General features: G+C 37.2%; 2 protein-coding genes across 3 annotated transcripts; one reads left to right on the forward strand and one right to left on the reverse strand.

The window, feature by feature from the left end:
* The first annotated feature begins 5,032 nt into the window (after positions 1 to 5,032).
* Positions 5,033 to 8,849, forward strand: LOC132640083 (UPF0481 protein At3g47200-like). Its single transcript, XM_060356515.1, has 2 exons — positions 5,033 to 5,062; positions 7,188 to 8,849. The coding sequence occupies exon 2, from the start codon at positions 7,202 to 7,204 to the stop codon at positions 8,537 to 8,539; it is 1,338 nt and encodes a 445-aa protein (XP_060212498.1). The 5' UTR covers positions 5,033 to 5,062; positions 7,188 to 7,201; the 3' UTR covers positions 8,540 to 8,849.
* Positions 8,850 to 13,889: 5,040 nt separating this feature from the next.
* LOC132640084 (protein BTR1-like) lies at positions 13,890 to 23,624 on the reverse strand. Of its 2 annotated transcripts, none has more exons than XM_060356516.1 (8): positions 23,349 to 23,624; positions 17,222 to 17,460; positions 17,037 to 17,143; positions 15,618 to 15,811; positions 15,233 to 15,327; positions 14,944 to 15,039; positions 14,481 to 14,542; positions 13,890 to 14,253 (listed from the first exon to the last, which is right to left on the reverse strand). In XM_060356516.1, exons 1-8 carry the CDS (start codon positions 23,446 to 23,448, stop codon positions 14,151 to 14,153), a joined length of 996 nt encoding a protein of 331 aa, XP_060212499.1. In that variant the 5' UTR covers positions 23,449 to 23,624; the 3' UTR covers positions 13,890 to 14,150. The 2 variants fall into 2 exon arrangements, with proteins under 2 accessions (XP_060212499.1, XP_060212500.1); XM_060356517.1 differs by having other exon boundaries at positions 15,233 to 15,324; positions 23,349 to 23,620.
* Between the last annotated feature and the right edge of the window lie 463 nt (positions 23,625 to 24,087).

Consider the following 24,087-nt stretch of genomic DNA (forward strand, 5'->3'; position numbering starts at 1 on the left):
TTATGCATGATGTTATTTAGAGGGTAAGTAGTCACTACACATTTCGGATGGCATTGAAAGTAAGGCTTGAGCTTTCTAGAAGCACTTACCAATGCTAATGTCAATTTTTCAAGATGGGGATAACGGGTCTCCGCATCCCCCAAAGTTCTACTCACATAATATATAGGGAATTGTGTACCTGATTCTTCTCGGATCAAAACACCACTGACCACTACCTCGGATACGGCAAGGTAGAGAAAAAGCTGCTCGTCCGCTTTCGGTGTGTGCAGTAGAAGCGGGCTGGACAAGTACCTTTTCAATTCTTGTAAGTCCTTTTGGCATTTCAGTGTCCAGATGAAGTCATTCTTCTTCCTTAATAAGGAGAAGAAACGGTGACTCTTGTCCGAGGATCTCGATATGAACAGACTTAGCGCCGTTATCCTTCCGTTGAGCCTCTGCACTCCTTTGACGTTATTTACCACCTCAATGTCCTCGATGGCTTTGATCTTGTCCCGGTTTATTTAAATTCCCTGGTTACACACCATGAAACCCTAGAACTTGCCCGACCGGACACCGAAGGTGCATTTCTCCGGGTTAAGCTTCATGTTGTATTTTCGGAACACATCGAAGGTTTTCTGCAAATGATTTTAATGGTCCTCTATTTCTAGGGACTTGACCACCATGTCGTCAATATAAACTTCTATTGTTTTCCCTATTTATTCTTCAAACATACCATTTACTAGGCGTTGGTAAGTTGCACCAGCATTTTTTAATCCGAAGGGCATGACATTGTAACAGTAAGTCCCATACCGGGTAATAAAGGATCTTTTCTCTTGATCCTCTAGGTGCATCCGGATTTGGTTATACCCGAAGTAAGCATCGAAAAAACTTAACATCTCATGTCCGCCCGTTGTATCAATCATTCTATTGATGTGAGGCATCGAAAATGAATCCTTCAGGCATACTTTGTTTAGATCCTTATAATCAACGCACATTCGAAATTTATTACTTTTTTTCGGCACCACTACTACGTTAGCTAGCTATTCCGGTAATTTTACCTTTGAATAGAGCCTATTTTCAAAAGCTTTGTTACCTCATCTTTTACGAAGGCATGATTTGGTTCTGCCATAGGCCTCTGCTTCTGCTTCACCGGGGGAAATCTCCCGTCGAGGCTGAGCTTGTGAGTTATTACTTTCGGTGCCACAACTGTCATATCTATATGGAACCATGCGAAACAATCGGCATTAGTTTGAAGAAATTTAATTAACTTGTTCCTGAGCTCCGAGATTAACCCCGTGCCCAGGTATACCTTTCTATCCTGTAGATATTCAAGCAAGATGACTTGCTCCTACTCCTCTACTGTAGAGTTGGTCGCATCGAGTCATCCGGCAAGACAAATGATCTAGGTACACCGAAATCATCCTCTTTATGCCCGGGTCCAACCACTTCTGCTCCGTTGTCGAACACGTATACTTTAGTTGCTATTTAAAGTCCTTGCCCCTGTTGACTCATCTTCTTTTTTATCCGATTTTTTGGGAAGGGGTAACGCTTCCTCGACCGCGAACATCACTCTTGCAGCGGGTTTTCTCCTCGGATCGTTTTTATCCCCTCCGGGGTCTGGAATTTCAGTAGCTGATGCAATGTCGATGGCAGGGCCCTCATGCTATGCATCCATGGTCTACAAAGCAATGCATGATACTTCATATCTCCTTCGATTACATAGAACCGTTTGCTGAATAGTGCCGTCAATGTTGACCGGCAAATAAATCTCCCCCTTCGTGGTTTCACACTCCATATTGAACCAGTTGAGCATTCGGGCTACCGGTACAATTTGATCGAGTAGCCTTAGCTGTTCAACCACTCTCCACCGGATGATGTTGCCGAGCTACCTGGGTCAATCAAGATATGTTTAACTTGCGATTTAAAAATAAGAATAGAAATTACCAACGCATCATTGTGCGGTTGAATAATGCCTTCTGCATCCTCGTTGTTGAAAGAGATGGAACCCTCGGGTACGTAGTCCCGACGGTGCTTCTCACGTACAATGGAAACCTTAGTCCATTTCGTCACCGACCCTTGAGGAGCATCAATACCCCCGATTATCATATTGATTATATGCTGAGGTTCCACTTGTTTGGCCCGTTTGTGAGATTCCCTTTCCTTGTAGTGGCTTCTAGCTCGTTCACTCAGGAATTCTCGAAGGTGGCCATCCTTCAGTAACCGAGCCACCTCCCCTCTTAGTGGCGACAGTCCTCAGTTCTGTGCCCATGGGTTCCATGATATTCATACATCACGCTCGGATCCCGATGACCCGGGTCTGATCTTAGTGGTCGTGGCCATCTCACTTTTGCGATACGGCCAATAGCCGAGACGAGGTCTTAAGTGTTGACATTGAAGTTGTACTCCGATATCTTTGGCAAGTCTTTGTTACTGGCCGAGCTTCCGGCATCGCTCCGAAATGAGAGACCTCGACTGTTCGACGGGCGCTCGGTCCATTTATCACCTCGATCGGAGAATTGACTCGGGCCAACCCTTGATTTTTTCGACCTGAAGCTTGGCTTTTCCGAATGAGAGTATGGACGATACCTTTCCCTCAATGATTTGGACTCCGGGTCGTAATGTTTTCGCAATCTCTCACAGCTTTTATTGATAATCACGGGCCCCGGTGGAAGTTCAAGTTGGTCATCCTCAACCCGAATCGTTGATTCATATCTGTTATGGACATCCGCCCAGGTCACAGCCTCGTATTCCGTCAAGTTTTCCTTTAGTTTGAACGAGACCGTCGAGCTCTGAGGATTGAGCCCTTTGGTAAAAGTTTGTGCAGCCCATTCCTTCGGAACCGGAGGGAGCTCCATCCATTCCCTTTGGAACCGGTTGACAAATTCATGCAATAACTCATCATCCCTTTGGGCTATACGGAAATTATCCGCCTTGTGGGCCTACACCTTTTTGGCACCGGCATGAGCTTCTATGAACGCATCCGCGAGCACTTCGAAAGAACTGATTGAATGCTCGGGCAGATAGTCGTACCAAGTCAATGCTCCCTTCGACAGAGTTTCCCCAAACTTCGGGATTAATTTCGGAGCCGCACTTGGAGGAAAAGTCCTCTGAATGTACCTCTTCGAATCCGGTCCTTTGAGAATAGGTGGAGCCCCCGGGATCTGGTTCACCCGAGATTTATATGTTTTCACCCTCTTCTCGAGTCTACCCGCTTCACCAATGTTTCGAGTATTCTCAGAACACCGATGGATGAACCAGCTCCGAACCCATTACTCTCGACCATCCGCGTTTCATCCCTTCTGGGTTCGGCAACACCTTTCGTCCTCTCCGGGGCCATTTCATCATTTTTGATTTGCAACTGGGCTATTGCGACTCCTTGTTCGGCAATAGCTGCCCTCTGTTCTTGCAACATTTCAAAAATTAAACGTAAGTTAATATCTTCCGGGGTATCCGACACTTTCCAGCCTTGTGCCCGGGACAAAGTAATTGAATTATGAGTATTTAAGGGATCGGTGGCCGGCGGGGCAGCATTCTCCTGGTTCACGATGTTTTGTCTTTTGAGGCCCTCCTTCAAATCAACAAAGTTTGGGTCAACGGGTTCTGTTGGTAAGCCCCGTAGCCTACTGTTCTCAACTTCGGCCGCAATCTCGTTGTTGTTGATGTGACTAGATTGTCCACTACTTGCCGTTTAGTCCTTTTTCACAGAGACGAACAAAAGATTTTTTCAATCTTAATGGGTAAGAGATAGAAACCAAGATCAAAGACCATATCCTAGTCTCACAGTGGGCGCCAAATTGTTTAACCCGAATTTAGGTAATCAATTGAATTTATAAATGAGATATAAGATATATGGATAAACTTTAATCTATTTTGGGTGAATGTGGAATATGTGTGGATTCGTATGCTATAATATATATGTATTAGTATATGAGCTATCGCCTTGAATAAATATGTTGATGTTGATGTTGATGTTGATGTTGATGATTAAGTTAAGTTGTATTGAATGAATTGGCAAAGCTAAGAACACCACAGATTCGGACTAAAAGAGAGAGAGAGAGAGAGAGAGAGAGAGAGAGAGCGCTTCAATGTATATTTTCTATTACACTATTCTAGATCTCAAAAAGCTAACCCTTAAAAGTAGGGAAATGCCCCCTATTTATAGTTTTGCCCTATGGGCCTTGTATATAACATGAAGCCCTTTAGAATAAAGTAAGCCCTAAGGGGTCGTTTGGTTTAAGGTATAACATGGGTTATGCCGGTACTAATTTTTATACCACGTTTGGTATAAGGTATAGATTTATCCCGGGATTATTTTATACCTTGTACCAAACGTGGTATAAAAATTAGTGCTGGAATAACTCAACTTATACCTTCTTAACCCACTTATACTGGGATTATTTTATACCATCTTTCAGATGGTATAAAATAATACCAACTGATGGGATAAATTAGTCCCGGAATTGTAATCCCGGGACTATTTTGACCTCAAACCAAACGACCACTAAAAGGATAAGGTTGGGCCGTACGGTCTAACACCCGTACGGTCATCAGTACAATGTGACAGAGCGATGTTGACGCATGGCGATTTTATAACTGATTAACCGGACTAACGACCACGATCAACTCGATCATGCTAAAACCGAACCAATGGCCACAATCAACTCGGTCATGGGGAAACCATGTCCGGAGATGTCGGACCAAACAGGTTTGCTTCACTTTTCCCAGGTCAGCCGCAGCCGGTGCAATTCCATCAGTTCTAAGGGTAGACTCGGTGACCATGCCTGTCTCTTTTTATCTCCGGCCTCCGGTCTCAACGGTCTTACATATATCCGATTTTTACCGTATATAATATACTCATTAAATTTGGTCAGAACAAAATGGAAAATTGTGATTCTAAATCAAAGTGACATATGCCTTTATTTCCTTTTGAGGCAACCCAATGACACTTTAACATCTATTCTTTACTATGGACCAAGGATTAAAATATTCCATCCTTGATAACCCTTTAAATATGGCTACATATCCTTGACCTATTATCAAGCATTTCAAAAAAAAAGAGCATCCCAAGCGCTACTGTACACTGGTATGTAATGTGTTCTACCATAGAAGTGTCTTTTTTTGTCTTTATGGTATGCCTCTTAAAGCATCAATAATTCTTTGTCTCTTTCAGATTTGTGCAATCTAAGTAACAGTTGTTCCACAAATTAAAGCCAATAAAATCAAATTTAGGAACACTTGATGATTAATTCTTAGAATATTGGTCACGAATGTGGATCTGTAAAAATGATGAATTCTAATTTTTTAAAATAGAAGAAGACTAAAATTTGAAAGTAGTTACACAACTAAAACGTATTATAATGCCACAAGTTTGTGTGCCTTGCTGTTTGTGGTTTTATAATCTTACATGGAAAAAGATATCGCGTAATGTAACGCTTTAATTTAAAGGAAGAAAAGATTATTACAAAAGCACTCCTTTTTGAAAAAAAAAATGCTTATTTTAGGCTTCCATATTAGTGTCAATGGATGATATAATTAAATGCTTAAAAAGTGTATTCTCTTTAATATACTCCCTCCGTTCACTGTTATTTGTCTAGTATTTTAAAAATAGATTTTCACTTTTACTTGTCACTTTTAGCATATCAAGATAAGACAATTTATTTTTTCCTGTTTTACATATAGTATTAATTACTCACTTCAAAATATTTTTGAAATCCAATAAAAATATGCATCAATTAATATGAATACATTGATAAATTATGCGTTTCATTCATTATTTCTTAAACAACGTAAAAAATTCAACGTGAACAAGTGAACGGAGAGATTATAACTTAAGCTTTTAGATTAGACAATAAGATGCTTTACCATGGCATTAGAGCAAGAAAAAGGTCGGGTTCAAACCCACCATCATCCAAAAAGCAAAAAAAACATTTCACATGTGTTTGACCAATAAAAAAGGAAGAAATTCCACGATTTGCCAGTCAAATAGGCTGGTCTTCAAATGTTACCGTTAAAATGGGATGGTCTTTAAATTGGGAAATTTGCACGATAGCCATTATGCGGGGGTGATCTTTAATTTTTGCCCCTCAAATTATTGGTATTTCCTTCGCTTAAAATACCCTGAGATTCTGAGTTTAAAATTCAGCTCAGTAAAAAAAAAAAAATTCGCAAGGTAGAATTTCATTGCAGAATTAGGCCTATTAAGGCCTAACTTTTGTAGAATCTCAGTAGAATAAAAAAAAATCGCAAGGCAAGTTATGCCTTAGGGCATAGTTTTTCCTTTTGTCTGGCATACTTTTGTCTTAGGCATAACTTGGAACGACAGAAGTTATGCCTTATAAGGCCTAGCGTGGAACTACAACATAATTAATTTAGGCCTTAGGCCTAAATTGGAACTACAGAAATAAGGCCTAACTTGGAACTACCGTATAACCAAATTAGGCCTTATAAGGCCTAATTTTCGCAAAAACTAGTCTTGTGAAATTATTATTTTTTTGACTAAGTAAGGGTTCGGATCCAGAACCTCAGGGTATTTTCGGGCTACTTTTTTAGTTGAAGGACAAAAATTAAAGACCAATTTGAGGAGCAAAAATTAAAGACCATCATGTTTGAAGGTAAATTCATGCAAAAAAATGCTTTAAATTTTACCATTCAAATGGGCTAATCTTTAAATTCTGCCCTTTAGCAATCGAACTTATGTGTAGCATTCAAATGGGCTAATCTTTAAATTCTGCCCTTTAGTAATCGAACTTATGTGTAGCGACGTATAAGGTATGATGTGAAATTTTAAATTTATACCCACGAGAAAGTTGTTTTTTATTACGAGGGGGGAAAATTAAAGACCCGCAAAAACATAAGGGCAAAAGTGCCAATGATGCCCGAAAAAAAAAATCAAACCAAAAACGTAAAGAGGCGTATTGAGTAAGCAATCGAAAAGTTATCATATGATATATGATTTCGCCTGCTTTCAGGAAATTTATTTATTCTATATGTGTGAATAAAGTATATTATATTGATCAAGTAAAGTAATTAGTCATGGATTGGATACACTAATTAATTTATTCTATATGTGTGAACAGAGTATATTATACTGATCAAGTAGGAGCAATTAGTCATGGATATTGGATGCATTATATTAATTTATTGTTTGATATTTGATCTCCCCACTTTCTTTCAACGTAAAATCGAAATTGAACTACTTTTTCTTGTAGCGGATCGGAAGAAAATGGCGTCAGAGCATTTAATACAAGTGGACCAAGTAGGGCAGCCTCCAATGCCACAAGTTCATTTCATGATGAGACAAGAGAGCAAGGAAAGTGAGGATTATGATCCAAAAGTGGTTTCGCTGGGGCCTTACCACCATGGAAAGACGAATCTCAAGTTCGTTGAGGATTACAAGCCCAAGGCCGTTGAATTGTTCATTGCCGGTACTAAAAACGAAAATGAATACTTAAAAGAGATTCTGAAATATATTGGGTATGCTAGACGTTGTTACCTCGAAGAATACACCCGTAAATACACTGACAAAGAATTTGCTCGAATGATGCTTCAAGATGCATGTGTCATTCTAAATTATATCGAATCGAAGGAAATGTCATGGAAAAGAGACGAGATGACTAGGCATATTGGCATTGCTGTTTATAACAGCCTTGGACGTGACATCTATTTGCTTGAAAATCAGGTACCTTTCCGGATTCTCGAGATCTTGGTTGTCTTGAGAGATAATATGGACAGACGCGACTTTGTAAAGAACGTGGAAGAATATTTCTTTAAAAGGTTCTTCCATCATTGGGAGGCAAAACTACCTGTAGCTGATGAAAAGAATAGGCTCGGGAAGGAAGCCCTTCACCTTATTGAAATTTTCCGCAGGGTAATTGTCACAGGCAGCGATCCAGACCCCAAATCTGAATGTGAATGTCTTTGTGGCAATATCAACTTGGTATGGCGCAGTCATGATGAAAGTTCAATTAGTAGCGAACCCCTGTTCAGTTCCGTGACGGATCTGAAATCAAAGGGCATTACTTTCAGTGCTAGTGAGATTAAATCTCTCAGGGAGGTAAGGTTTTATGCATATAAATTTCACTTAAAGTCTGCTGAACTGAAGCTCCCGCGTTCTTATGTCACAAAGGACACAAGAGTGTTTTTCAAGAACTTGATCGCTTACGAGTTCTCTCCCTATGCTCCTTCTGATAAAGCCGTGACTAGTTACGTGAATTTCATGAGACTACTTGTGATTTCACAAGAAGATGTGAAGGAACTACGAGAGAAGCAAATTATAATCAACGGTTTAGGGAGGGACGAAGAAGTGGTGGAAATGTACAAAGCTTTGGATACTTTTGGTGCAGAAGACACATTTTCTTTGAGGTCTTTAAAAGTGGATATTGAAAAATACCATCGCACCAAAGCCAAGACTTGGATGGCTGACTTGAAAATCAAATATTTTGGCAGTCCCTGGTCTCTGATTGCTTTGTCGGCTAGCATTTTCCTCATCTTCTTGGATATGTTCCAGGCCTACTATGCAGCTCATGGTTCTGGTCAACCTTCTTCAAAAGGAGCGTCTTGATTTTACTTCTATTATTTCTCTACTTATTTATGCGTTGATTGAGTCATACCTTCCATACAGTCAGGTCTATGTATCGTGTTTAATTTGTTCCTCCTTTTGTATGCTTGTAAAGAGTACATTATTGATACTACTACTCCCCATATGTTTCATTTTAGTTTGATTAGAGGGAGTTTAAAAATAATAAGGTACACGGGATGTTGTAAATTTAAATTAATAATGTGTGTAATATATTAAAATATCTATCAAATCTTGTTGTCTTAAAATATACGTAAAAGATAAGTATTAAATAAACTATTTTGTTCTGAGTTCACTCTCTTTTTGCAGATCTTGATTTTCTTCTCATCCCAAACTAATATTAAATATCTTAATATATAGTTGTACTTAGTTGACCAGGAGGTTACTTAACATATAAAAAAAATTCAAGTAATCTATGACTTATTTGTGTTCAAAAATCATTATACTTAAATATCTGAACATAGATTCTTGATTTTTAAATGAGTAGTCTACATACTTTTTCTTTCTTCCGTTTATTTTTAGAAAGAACAATACATTTTTATATTTAGACATAATTTAACTTTACACATTCTATAAATATATTTATGACTTGTTTAAAACTAAAAGCTCTAAAAATAATTCTTAAACTTTGTGTACAGTAACACTTCACATATCAGGACCCAAATTACTCAAGCATGGTTGGCACCCAACATTTCCCGTATGGAACGAATCATTTTTTTGTTTGTTTGTAATTTTGTAATTTGTCCATTGTTGTTCCTTATAATACCTCCTGCTCCAATAGAGTTCTCTGAGTTGTGACTGCCATCTGTATTGAGCTTTATGCATCCCATTGGAGATCTGATCCACTTCACTATGATACATTCAATCTTGTGCGAGCTGCTTATAATCTGTTTGGTGAGTTCCTGTAGAGAAATATAGCAGAAGAAAATTTAAATCGGGAAAACTTTCTGCTAGCTCAAGATTGTTACTAAGATCGGAATATTCAACTAAATAAGAAGAAGCTTAGAAAGACAAAGAAAGATTTGAGATAGAACTTTGTTATGGAAGAAGACTCCTTGAATTGGCTTGTATTAGGTTTTTATGGGTTCATTACAAATTACTAAGGTCATCTCTATTTATACTTGTGCAGAGATGTATCTAGAAATTATTCTAGATACATGTATAAAAAAAATCTAGTAAACTTTATCTTCTACACTACTCTAAAATAGCTAAATTTTTCTTTAGGATAATTAATCAAGATCCTACACTAGACTATTCTAGATCTTTTATTAAATATCTAGAATTTTTTATACCTCCAAAAAATCAACTTTATTTCTTCACAGTTCCTGCCATTTTCATATCCAGTGAATAGTTGAGTTGGTCTTTGACACTGTCCGGTTTATATTATGGAAGATGAGATGAATAATTCTGACTTTCGAAACTTTTTTCTTCCCATATCTGTTGGCACATCTAGCCTTCCAAATCTCCCAACAAGTAAATATTGGAATAATTTTGAAATGTTGGGCTGTAAATTTGTAATTTAAAATATGGGCTTTGAATATTTAATTTTGACCCATAAATTATTTATAAGTGAAATTTTCCCAATATTCTTTAAAAAATGGACAAAGTTTGTGGGGATGGGGAGATCAAGGAAAATGATGTAAAACATTATGCCGCCGTTTTTTATGTTTTTTTTTAACATTTTTTTTACACCCTTTTTAGTGTTTTTTATTTAATAAAGTAAATAGAAAACATATAAAATAATAAGTATTAATAAAAACTAAATTCAAGCCTTGAAATATTAACCGCACATTATGCATTCATCTAAGTAGTGATGGAGAATTACTGAACGTTACCTTACTGGAAGGAATCCCATCCCCAATAGTAACATATACATTGAAAATTTGGTCAGAGCAAAATAGAAAATTGTGATTCTAAATTAAAGTAACATATGTTTTTATTTCCTTTTGAGGTATAATGACAATTAGCATTTACTCTTTATTATGGACCATGTCCATCCTTGATAACCCTTTAAATGGGGCTACATATCCTTGAACTATTACCAAACATTTCAACAGAAGAGCATTCCTCTGCAACATGGATTCACCACAAAAAAAAAAATGTATTAAGTAAGGTTTGATCCCTAACCTCTAAGTATATAATTTAACTTTCAACCAAGTGCACCATTTAGTTTTTTTATAACATGTGCTCCAACAAATAGTAGTATACTTTAGAAAATATATACATAAAATATTTAGTTTTATAGAGATATTATGTATTCACGTGCTCCATTTTTTACTCCTAAAATCGCCTCTGTTGATATGTAATATGCTCTATGTAACGAACTGTTTGGCCGCTTAGGCCCTTTGATCCTTTTACCTTTGTTGACCCTTCCCCTAGCTCCGTTAGAGCTTGTTTGATTCGTCGGGATGGGTAGTGTGATTCCTTAGGCGATCCGGATTGATTTTGAGGAAACTAGAGGCTTAAGCGAAAAAACTTTGACTGATAGTTGACTTTTGGGTAAACAATCATTTTTGGGAATTCTATTGATTTCATGAGGTTTGGCGAGTCATTTATAACTAGGTGGGGTGATTGGTTCGGTTCCCGAGGCACTCGGGAGAATTTTGGGTCCTTGATTGGAAACATGAGTGAGGGGAGGGGGGTGACTGATTCAAGATGACCTCCTCTGGGAATTTCGAGGGCTTGAGTGGATTTGTACCGCATTTTTATGTTGGTATGCATATCTGGTTTGTATCCCGGGGGGAAGAGGGCGGGCGGGGCTCGGATGAGTGTCGGGTTTTGGGTTAGACTTGGTGAAAAAACAAAAAAAAAAATTGGTTTCTAATATCCCACTTTTGCATGCATGTTTTCGCCTCTACGGGTTTGCCTTAAGCGAAACTTGGCCCGCAGAAGCGAGGTGATGAGGTGGTAATTTGCTCCGCGGAGGCGAGTCCGCATATGCGGACAAGGTGTCCGAGGATGGGGAAATCCCTGAATCGGAAAACTATTTATTTCTCAACTTCGAATCATTCCTTCCATTCACCAAATTATTATCCTTGAGAGTATTGTAGGTGAAATTGAAGAATCTTTAGGTGAACTCATCTTGGGTAAGTTCCTTTCCCTCCTCTTGTTATTTATTTATTTATGGTTTAAGATTGGATTTCATGCTAGTTTCATGATTTAGATTGGGGAATGTAACAACCCGCTTGGTCGTTATATGTAATGTTACCATTCTACCTTACTACTTACTAGTACTTTCCCGAGGTTAGGAATGAACAAACTTAAGTAAATTGGGGTGTGTTTAATGTTGTGTTTTGTTACTTATAAGTGATTATGTGATGTATTTTTAACTTTGGTTGTTGTTGTCTTGTGTTCATAGAGCCTTAGAATAATTTTGAGAGACTAAGTATAAAAAGTGGTAAAATTTCGTGCTCACTACCCAAAATCCACTGCTGCAGCGGAAGGAGGGGTCCCGTTGCAGTGAAGGGTGGCTTCGAAGTCTCGCTGCAACAAAGGAGTGTCGCTGCAGCGAAGCGGAGACCGCTGCATGGACCTCATTAAGCTAGAAACCCGATTTAAATGCCTTATTTCGATCCCACTCCTCACATAATTCCAAAAACAGTTCTCAAGAGCACAGAAGCAACATTCTAAGGCTAGGGCACTATTCTCCATCAAAGATAAGCCTTAATCACTAACTTTCTTCGCGTAATGTCTTATTCGATTCTTGTTTCAATCAAAGGACCTTCAATGGGAATTGAATGGTATAACACAACTATCAAGTAAACCCTAGAATATTAATGGGTATTGTTTATTGTTGTTTAATTATCTAAGAGTGGAGATTGTCACTTCATAGTATCAGAACTTGATATTCAATGATGGAAATTGATTGTTAAGACCTAGGGTTAAAATGGGGACTTTGGCTAAAATCAGATTGGTAGGGTTAAAATGATTAGAGAACCCATGAATTGAGTTCATACTCCATTATTTACTTAAGCATTATGATTCTAGACTTTGAACTTTCTGAAGCTTTGAGGAAAGGAAAAGCTATTACAGGGTGATTGCATTGTTCCAGTTCGGCTTCGAGGTAGGTTACGGTTTACTTGAATTAGACTTTGATTAGTTGATTGTATACGTCGTAGAATCTATAGGAGAAAGCATGTCTAGGACTTCGGACATGGAGTTTGGGTGATTGTTGTTAGTTGTGGAATTAAACTGTGTGAAGAGTTTCTCCATTGTTGAGGTTGATAAACTTGAATTGTATTCTTGAGACCGTTGGAAGGAAGCTGTCCATATATACCCTTAAGAGACTGATTCAGATAGCTTCATATTATATTGATTGAGATAGCTTCATATTATATTATCATTGAGCAAATTATGTGTGGGTGTTATTGTGACTTGCGTTATTTGGTTATACTTCATTAATTGTTGTTGACTTGATACGTGTTCTTGAGTCATTCCTTGTGATTTGATTATGAGACGTTGTTGATAATGATTGAGATGGAACATATACATCTATTCAGGCGCATTTGACGGGGGTGACGATGTAGCCTAGTTTACACATAATTACCATCTTTGGCATATGAATTCAGAAAGTTTGTGAAATAAAATGCATGGTTTCGCTTACCTTATTTACGTGGTTAGTGAACTATGCATGCGTGCATGTAATGAATTTTTCACTTTACGTGTTATATTGCATGTTCTATACCATAATTTACCAGCTTTGGGTAATATATATACCTGCAACAAAAGATTTTCTACCTTGAATGTCTTAGGTATAACGATAGTCATTTTAGTCGTGGGCCGAACACATTAGCCCTCTGATTGAGTCGGAGAAGGCACGACTTGTGTGTGTGTGTGTCTGATTGAACCGGAGAAGGCACAACTAGTGTGTGTGCGCGTGCGTGCGCACATACAGAGGGCTAATCTATTTGGCCTTGCTCAATTTAAGTTGATCCAAGGCTCTTTCAATCTCGGAGACTCGGACCAATCTCCTTGATATTCTTCCGTCCAGGAAGACTTGGTTCTGTCGAAGAACTAACACCCTTTCCAACATCTCCGTCATAAAGAGGAATGTCCTCCATTAAAGAAGGCAGCCAATTGAGAAATGGAATGGTCCAAGTAAAGAAAGTTCACAAGAAAGGAAGAAAGTTCACAAGAAAGGAAGCAATAAAAAGTACTGCTAAAGTGCTACCAAACTCTTGAAAATCTTTCAAATCTTACTTCTCATCGACATATACCTATGAACTATATGTGCGTCCGTGTGTGAAGTGTCTCATATATTGTTTGCTTAATTAATGCATAAGCTGAAACAGATGCTGATATTGATGACAATGACCATTTCTTCTACAAGACATGATAAAGGAATAAAAATAATTCATTGAACCAATCCAATAAAAATCACAATTCTCAACTCAATGTTACCTACTGAAAAATTACAACTGTATAAAATGACCATATATTCAGCCAATTGAATCAATTCCAATAGTTCTATTGCCTCAAGCTCTTGCTTCAAAGGTTTCAAAACTCAACAAAATTCAAGCACTGCTTCCAAAATCACCATATGCAATTAGAAATTCCAGCTATCCATGACGAAAATCACAAACGAAACATTTAGAGATCAAAATCCATCCTCTCGCGTCTCAGTAACTGTCGCTACTTTCTTAGATATCATTGACTCGGCTATGCTGATCGCTCTTTGAGATCCTGTAATAGTCACCTTCCTGCAAAAGTCCAGAAGTTTTTAAATATTTGTAGGGTATCTATGTACTCCTATGTTGCTCGGACTTTTCAAATTGTTGGGGCACCCATGTTAGATCCTCCAAAAAATGCACGACTTTTGGAGAGTCCAACATGCAACTGGCGATATTTTTGAAGAGTCCGGGCAACGTAGTTACATACTCCATATGTCAACATGCCAAAAGAAACAAATAAATCCAGGAAATCTTACCTGTCAGATGTACCGGACATGAAATCACCCCTATCTGATATCTTTATTCTAGCTCCACTTACCTGCAAACACAGCATACTTAGGACTCTTTTGGTTTGAGCTATAAGATGAAATAATCATGGTATAAATATTAGTATCGCTTTATCCTGTTTTTGGTCTTGAAAAGCTAATCTTGAGTCGAGGGTCTTTCGGAAACAGCCTCCCTACCTCCCAAGGTGAGGTAAGGTTTGCGTACACTCTACCCTCCCCAGACCCCACTTGTGGGATTACACTGTGTATGTTGTTGTTGTTGTATCCCCTTTTTAGTACAAAAAATCAAACGCCCGATAAAAATGATCTCCGAATTACAATCTCGGCACTGCTAGTTCTTGTATTGCAATCCCTGCATCAGTTGTTTCTAAACCAAACGACCCCTGCCCTTAGAACATATAAGGGCAGGAAAAATTACAACTTCTTTACTCACCTGACTTATCTCCATTACACTCCTTCCGTTCCGGCCAAGCACTAAACCAATACGCTCATCAGCAACACCAATAGTAACAGAATTGTTCCTATCTTCCTGCAAAAACACCAAAGTAGAACAGGTGAAAACTGATAACAAAATCTGACAGTTCTGAGAAAACAACATGATAAGAATATTGTCATTATCAGCTCCAACACCAGTACAAAGAAAAAGAACAAGTTGACTTCAAGCGAAAGCGGGTTCCAAACCCCTAGTCAGAAGCATTAGGGGAAACAGAAGGTGTTCTCACAGAATTAAACTGGCCCATGTTCTGATATCTGTTATTTGGAAATCTCCCTCCAATTACTCCATTTGGTGGTCCATAGTTCATGTTAGCATAAGCTGCTAAGAAAATAGGGAGCGGTAGACGTAGAACTAGGTATTAGAATATGACATAAAATAAAATAAAAACTGCAAAATGCGGCGTCAACTACTACAATGATCTCCTAAATGGAACACCGAACAGCTTGGAAAACATTGCAGAAGAGACGGTCATAAATGTTGTAGAAAGTACGACAGACAAGGCACAAGTAATTACCAGCATAGATAATGATTAAGACACAGGAACAAATCCTATACCTCCTGAGCTATCACTTAAATGGAAATATTACAAACTATTTAAAGTTGAATAATACCTGCATAGGGAAAAGGAGCATTCATGTTCTGTATATAATGAGTGTCTTCAGCCAACTTATATAGAATCAATTCAATAGCCCGCATCTGCTCCCCTAGAGTTCCAATCACTACTACTAACCTATCATGCAGTCCTGGAAAAGTTTCATCCTGAGGTAATATTTTTATGCCAGCCCGAGAGTCTTCAATAAATGACCTGTAAAAGAAAACCATCTATGTAACACTAATTTGATGATTTCATCAACCATTTTTATTCTGCATCTCAAAATTGTATTTGGAAATATAGTATAATGTGTTTCCTTTATATAATTTTGGTAGCAGATGATGTTCAAAATGCACTATCACACTAAAGTATAGAGTGCACTTTCATATAATTTTTCCAAAGGCATGCTTGAGCCCTAAAGCTAGTGCAAAATATGATGTGCATTTGGAGTAGCTTGTGTATTGGTTCATTGCAGGACCAAAGCGCTAAGGCACGAACCTCACCACTATGTTTTTTTTTTTGTTGTTGAATAGAGTGACACTAAACACTCTGTTTCATGTTTTTTTTCACCAAATTCCATTTTTTTATTTTTTTCAATTCTTTTATCCATATTTTGGTTTATAATTATCATTCTTGTATTTTTATCTTTCCCTTCTTCTGTCCATATAACCCATGCATTATTTGTGTCTTGTCCGTAAAGCTCCAATATATAATTTGACGCTTCTTTTTGGCTTTCGCCTTTGATGACACTGTATTATAGTCCCTCAATTTGCAGATGAACTGTATGGTTCTTATCCTAACTTTTCTTGAGGACCCTCGATGCCTTAGGTTTTTGAAAATCTGTGGTGAATAGGAACCTCCCTGAACAATGTACTTTGCACAAGAGAGAAAGTCGTAAGCACGACATAAAATAACAGACAACTTCAACCATTTATTCCCACCAGACTCACATGTTACACATTGACAACATCCTGGTCTGGAATGGGGTACCAACACATGAACCCAGAGAGTTCAGCCAGTCACATGGGACAAGGAACCCAGTCAGATCAACAAGAAAAATTGAACCAGAACTTCTAATGGCATATATAATTTGTTTTAACGCAGTAACAAACTAGGATGCAATGCTTGCATGGCTCACACAGTTGATCAAACTTCCAGTCATAAACTTAAAAGCGAAAATGGCACATCAGCTAATTCATTCCAGCACAAGGCTGTGCCATTGCGTACTCAAATTCAGATTGATTATGTCACATAACATTATCAGAATCAAAATCAAGCATCTCTGAATCAGTAATATTTGCTTGGTGGAAGAGCTAGTTATGTTAAATGAGTTATGAGACTATGACACCTGCATCAATTTCCAGGAGTAACGTATTTGGGGGGAGGGGGAGCAAGCTAAATACTTATACTAGGACATAAAATGAGGAAAGTTTCATACTTTATCGTAGCTCCTCCCTTCCCAATAATTCCACCACAAGAGCTGTTGGGCACAACTAGTCTAACTTTTGATCGCAGGTCAGCATCACCACCATCTTCAACATAACTCTGAGTTGGAACGAGATAGTTTTCTCAAGCCATCTGTCAATAATAGTACACAGAGTGGGATTTAAGACATGATATTACCTCGTCTAGTAGTTTATTAAGAATAAGATCAACTGCCTTGAGTACATCATCAATTGGCCCAGACGCCATTACAATCCTATCCATGGTACCAGGGAAAAATTCGTTGTTGCGTGACAACTGAATTCTTGCCCCAGAACGAGACTGAAAGTCACTGATTGTCGAGCCGCCCTTTCCAATAATTGAACCAGCTTCAGCATTTGATAGAAGGAACTTGACAGATATTTTATTCTCCTCATGGTCTGGAAAAATAATAAATACAAAGGAGAAAAATCAGTACTATGAAGAGTAAGAAGGGAATGAAGTACTGCGGCGTAATCAATTAAACATTTTGGTCAAATTACTGAAAACATGATGCTTGGAATCATAAAAGGTAAATTGAATGATATCAGACATCTTTACAGGCATAACCCCTAGTAATGGAAAAAGAGTTGAAAAAAATTCTCACCTCCCTAAAGCAGGAAAAAAGACATATTCTCATGTTAAGTACAAAACCTATAAGATACATGATACATCATTACAGCCCAAACAACAAAACAAACAAGAACATATCCCCACTGTAATCCCACAAGTGGGTCTGGGGAGGGTACGATGTACGCAGACCTTACCTCTACCTTGGCGGGTTAGAGAGGCATATTTCATTACAGCGCATTAACCACAAACTATCATCACAAAATCAAGTCAATCAGAAAACAATCAGGCAACATTTGACGCTTAGTGTAAAAGCATATGCAAAAGGTAATTTTGTGACCATCAAATCTCTGAATACAACAACAACAACAACAACAACAACAACCCAGTGAAATCCCACAACGTGGGGTCTGGGGAGGGTAGAGTGTACGCAGACCTTACTCCTACCAAGGTAGGATGGCTGTTTCCGAGAGACCCTCGACTCAATAAAAACATAAAAAGAGGTCAGATACGGCTAAGAGATTCAAAGCGATATGGAAATGAACCATCAAATCTCTGAATATGAGGAAAAAACAATGTAGCAGAAAAATAACTCTTTCATGGATAAAGTCTCAGTCTGTTAAAGACATTTCTTCTTGCTACAAATATATGTAAGATTAGAATGCCCAAAAAGAATGATGTCCATTCACTGTTTGACATGGTTCTTTCGATCTTAACAAGATTGCTGCTTCAGGTGAAGGAAAAAAAAAATTGGCGTAAAAGAGAATAACTGGGAGGACTAGAAAATTAGTATTAGCAATGATGTTATTGAATACAAGGTTGCTTTATTTGTAACTTTTGTGCATACTTGCACTTCCTTGTTGGGTCCTTTTGCCAAACCACACTTATCAAGAGGCGGGAGGAGTAGTAAGGATGTATCACGAAGGTGCTTTGCCGCATCAAAAGGTGATTCTTTTCTCACAGGTATGTAGTCGATAATGGTCGAAAAATGCAGCTCAGCTACACAATTATATTCAAGACACGCTTTCTAGATTCAGCACCTTTTTTTTTTCAAAAGCAAAAACTTCCTATCCACTCCGTAAGATGATGTGTTTGAGGGTCAATAATAGTCTTCGGAAACTAAGAACGACCTCATTAACAGCGGCGCATTGTGAGAATGCGAAGGCTTCATATAAGAATCAAAATCTGATGAAGCTCAGTGAGATACAGTATAGACAAGAATTGCAGCTTTTTTTTTTTTTGGCTAAATGTGGAAATGAAAAAAATGAAACATGATCCTTTATCTTGAGACATAGGAGAGGTTATACCCTTCCAAAAACTTATCACGATTATTTTATAGCAGTCAAGGCGTCCTTCCAATAGAAACTAAATAAATCAATTATACCAACAAAAGCTTGACAAGTTAATTATCATAATTAAGCTAACCAAAATTGTTTTCGAGTCAGGACAACAAATAATCATACTGCACAGAAATGAAAAAAAACCACCAAGACATTTGGTTGCAATCTCAGAATTCAGACCAGTAAATAGCAAACATACAACTCTCATTCTAAAGGGTCCATCTTACAAACAGAAAATTGAGAGTACAAGTCTTAGTTCCCTTTTCTTATTTAACTTCCTAAATTTCTAAATGATCTTTTCTTCTTTGGGCGGGATTGGGAGGGAGTGGGGGATGGAGAGCTTATCGACTTTTTGGATCTAATGGCCAAGTCCACCACTTCAATCATACTGTTCAGCATGCTTTCATCAGGGACACGGTGAAGCTGAATATCGTCAAAATAAAAGAAAGAATCTCTGTCAAGAGATTGAGATATCTGATCCTCATGACCGCATCATCCTAATCCTGCATGCCCTTGACTAAATGGAGACCTCTGCTAAGGATGAGGAACTTAGGGTTTACTTCAATCACAAAAGGTATACTTAACACCACCAGAACAGATTCAGGACGACACAGATGTGGCCCATGTCGAACATCCTCAATATCAAATTAACCCGCAATATACCGTACAAGCTATTGCAAAATAGCGACCTCTGTATGCACACACGTCCGAACTGGCACTTTTGCCTATGCAGTCAACTTTGGCACCCAGGGGCGGATGTGCAGTATAACAAGTGGGTTCAACTCAACCTAGTAGCTTCAGCTCAGGTAGGTACAAATAATATGTTATGAACCCCGAAAATCAAATGAACTGTGGGTTCAGAATATCCGAACCCATAAAGTTGAAATCTTGGATTCGTCTCTAGCAGAATGCAGCTGTGAAAGAATTTGATTGCCTAGTCCATTTGTAATCAAAGCACTACACATGATCATATTAACTTTGGTCCTAACTGCTATACATAATATTTCTTTATGCTATTAAAATAGAAATTCAGGATATGGATGTTCAAGTCAAATGTATCATATGCTCAGGGACTAAGTTTACTCCTTTGCAAGTCCCCACATCCCCGTTATTCCTTCTATCTTCCACAAGTCAAGATCTTGAGGAGGTTGTTCAATTCGAAGCTTACCTGAAAGTTCCTACATTTTTTTAAAACATTGTTGAGCAGTAAGAAACGAACTCGTCCTAATATGATTCATTCAATCATTTTAATTTAGTTTTGGAACTCTTCCGTATTACTAACTATATATGCTAGTCTATAATCACAAAGTCAATCCTGAAATATATATACCTTATACATTTTTTGTTTCCTCTATCTTAACTTACTTAGGTTAAACTGAATCTTATACATTTCACTAATTTCTTTCTCATTTAACATAAACAGTCACTTCAAGTTTATTTCTTTTTCTTTTTTTTTAATATGGACACTTGAATCTGCTACCTCATCCATTGCTTCTAATTTCTTTCTCATTTAACATAAACAGTCTACTTTCAAGTTTATTTCTTAATGGTTAAAAACATACCTCAAGTATCACATTTTTTAAGCTTCCTACCTGAACTATCAAGTGTGGGAGTTTCCTACCTAAACTATCACCAACTCGTTAGCAAAACACACCTCAACTATCAGTTGTTCACTTTTCCTACCTCAATTATCAGGTACAAAAAACTGGTAGTTGAGGCGTGTTTGCTAACTATTTGGTGATGGTTTAGGTAGGAAACTCAAAAAAGGTGATACTTGAGGTGTGTTTTTGACCCTTAACTCAAAAACTAAAGAAACTTGTATTTGCTACCTCACTCATTGCTTCTAATTTCTTTCTCGCTTAACATAAAAAGTCACCTTTCAAGTTTATTTCTTTTTCCAAAAACCTAAAGAAACCTGAATTGCCACCTCACCCATTGCTTCTAATTTCTTTCTCATTTAACATAAACAGATACCTTTCAAGTTTATTTCTTTTTCCAATAAAGAACTTGAATCTGCCACTTAACCCATTGCTTCTTATTTCCTTCTCATTAACATAAACTATGACCTTTCAATTTCAAGTTTGTTTCTTTTTCCCAAAAAAGCTACACAAACTTGAATTTGCCACCTCACCTGTTGGTTCTAATTTCTTCCAGGATGACCTTTCAAGTTTATTTCTTTTCCAAAAAAAAAAATGATTCACAAAATCAGAATTCTAAAAACCACATTATTATAAAATTAAACACCAAACAAACAACATAAACAGTCACCTTGAATCTGCTACCTCATCCATTGCTTTTAAGTTCTTTCTTATTCAACATAAACAGTCACCAAGTTCCTTTCTTTTTTTCCAAAAAAACTAAATGAACTTGCTCAGGTCGTAAGTTCACACAGTTGCAACCAAAAATTAGGTCAAGAATTTTCAAAATCAGAATTCTAAAACCATATTATTAAACTTAAATACCAAATAAACAACATATAGCAGATCCGAAGTTATTAACTATAATTTCAAATCCTTGATTAATCCCAGTTAAGTTGCAATTTTTCGGAGCTTTGAAAATCAGATAATTCTTAAGAAAGACTAAATTCGATTAAACTGGAAAAAGATACTAGAACACATTGATCATCAAAATATAATTAAGAACTTTGCAAGATGCAAATATAGAAGAGTACAATTCCAATAAATAGATAAATCATATAAGTTTAAAATCTTATAATAAGATTTCAACTTTAGGCCACTAGTTTTATTGAGCCGACTCTACATAAACAAAGCCTGAAAAGCTTCAGAATCTTCCATAGAAGAAAACTTCTCTCTTGTTCCTTCCAACTGCCCCTTCAACATCTCGAGTTGATTCAAGTTTTGACATCTTTCAACATCGATACCCTCCACCCAATCGCGGAGACCGTTCCTCCTCGGGGTCGAGATCCTTCTCGACCCCAAGGAGCCACCGGAAACAACAACATCATAATTAGAATGATGGGAATTCAGCCCTGATGTTGATTGTTCCGTACAACTACAACTACTACTAGAAAAGTGTCTCTCGATTTTTTTTTATTAAGCACCGGGTGTCCAGGTCTCTTTGAGCCCCGACTAATCCCGAGGGTGCACAGGCCCTCGGCAAGGAGTTTCCCGCAAGTGCACCACTGTTAATTCAGGGTTTTACCCCAGTCTGATGACCCTCAGAAACTGTTTGCACCCAGTGGATTTCGAACTTGAGACCTTGAAAGGGAGCACCCCAAGGCTCAAGCCAATTGCCACCAGGCCAACCCCTGAGGGTTAGAAAAGTGTCTCTCGATAGCAGAACTAACATCTCCGCAAAGCCTTCCGGTGGGCGAAAAAACAATAGAGGCAACATGAGAACCTGTCATGGATTCGAGTTCATTAGCTTTTTTGAAAAGTCCTTTGCGTCTTTTGGAGAATGTCACCATTCTAGATGTTTCCTTTGTGATTTTTTGAATCTGTATCTTCTTCTTCCCTGTTCCCATTCTCTAATTATCTTCAAAAACTTTAATATTGCTTTATCTTTTTTCAAACTGCTTTGAATTGATTTTTCTTGAGCCAAGAGTCTATCGAAAAAAGTCTCTCTATCTTCCAAGTAAGGGTAAGGTCTGCATACACTCTACCCTCCCCAGTACACTGGATATGTTGCTGTTGTTGCTTCTTCAAGAAGCAAATTGTGCTTGAAATTAATCTCAAAATTGGTATTCTTATGCTGTTTGGAGTAAATGTGTATTTATAGGTTTAGGTTAAGGATACCTAAAGCTATAAGAATTGGTAGTTTCCTATTGAAAAATGTTCTCTTTTCTATATTGAGTTTCCAAATTTTTTCTATGTGAAACAATGAGACGTTTCTTTAAATTTTTATTTTATTTTATTTTTTTCTTTTTCCTATTTGGTTTCCTAATTTTCTTTTACTGAATCTGTTACCTCACCCATCGCTTCTAATTTCTTCTCATTTAACATAAACAGTCACCTTTCAACTTCATTTCCTTTTACAATTAAACTAAACTTCCCCTTTCAATTCCAAGTTCCTTTCTTTTTCAAAAAAAAAACTATCTTTACTTAAATTTAACTTCAAATACCCAACTTAAAAAAAAAAACCCAATCTTTTTCCTATTTGGTTTAATTAACTTTCTTTAAAAGGAAACCTTACCCATTGCTTCTAATTCCTTTCTCATTTAATATAAACATTCACCTTTCAACTTTATTTCCTTTAAAAAAAAAAATACAGAATCTTGCTCATGTTGTAAGTTCACACAGTTACAACCAAAAATGGGTCAAAATCAGAATTGTAAACACCACATTATAATTAAAATAAAAGAGGAAATAAAGAAGAAAGAGCAGATCTAAATATAGTAAAAGTAAAAGAGATATATATACCATGAGAAGGAGGTGGAGATTGAGATTTGTGAGGTGAAGAAGAAGAGTGTTCTTGTAGACCACCTTCAGTTGATGAATTGTACTCACCTTCCATAGCCATTATTACTTATTATTATTATCAGTAAATATATGTATGTATGTATGTATAGATGAAAATGACAGTTAAAGCATCAGCAATTTGTGAAGACAATTTATGGAGCTCAAGATGTGAAAATATCAGTGTGTGTGTGCTAATATATTAGTAATTGAATAATTTTATGACTTTTCTATGTTCTCTCTGTTTGCAACTTGTTCACCCTTTTGGCTTTTATTTTTGTCAACAATAATAAAATAGAGAAAATGACAAAAAAATAGTTCTTTATGTTTTGAGATAAGGTTCAGAATAGTCATTTAAATATGAACTTTTCTGTTTTGGTCCTTTAAATTTATCAAAAGTTTAACACTTCTAACCTCCATCAAATCGACAGAAACAATTAAAAAAATTAACCATAAACACCAAAAAATTCACGTCAACGGTGGCTAAGAACGTTGTGAGTTTGAGTTACCAAGGAAGCAAAAAAGAAAGAGCTCCTGGGAGAAAAGGGTTAAAAAAGAAAAGCCACGTCAGATTGACCTCCTTCCATAGCCATTATTATTTTTTTATTATTTATTTATATTTTTTTTTTCAAAAACAAATCCCAAAAGTCTACAAATGTAGCCAAAGGCTAATATGAAATGAAGAATTAACCTAATGATCAAC

The sequence above is a fragment of the Lycium barbarum genome, chromosome 5 (assembly GCF_019175385.1).
Source record: "Lycium barbarum isolate Lr01 chromosome 5, ASM1917538v2, whole genome shotgun sequence".
In the NCBI taxonomy this organism is placed as follows: Eukaryota; Viridiplantae; Streptophyta; class Magnoliopsida; order Solanales; family Solanaceae; genus Lycium; species Lycium barbarum.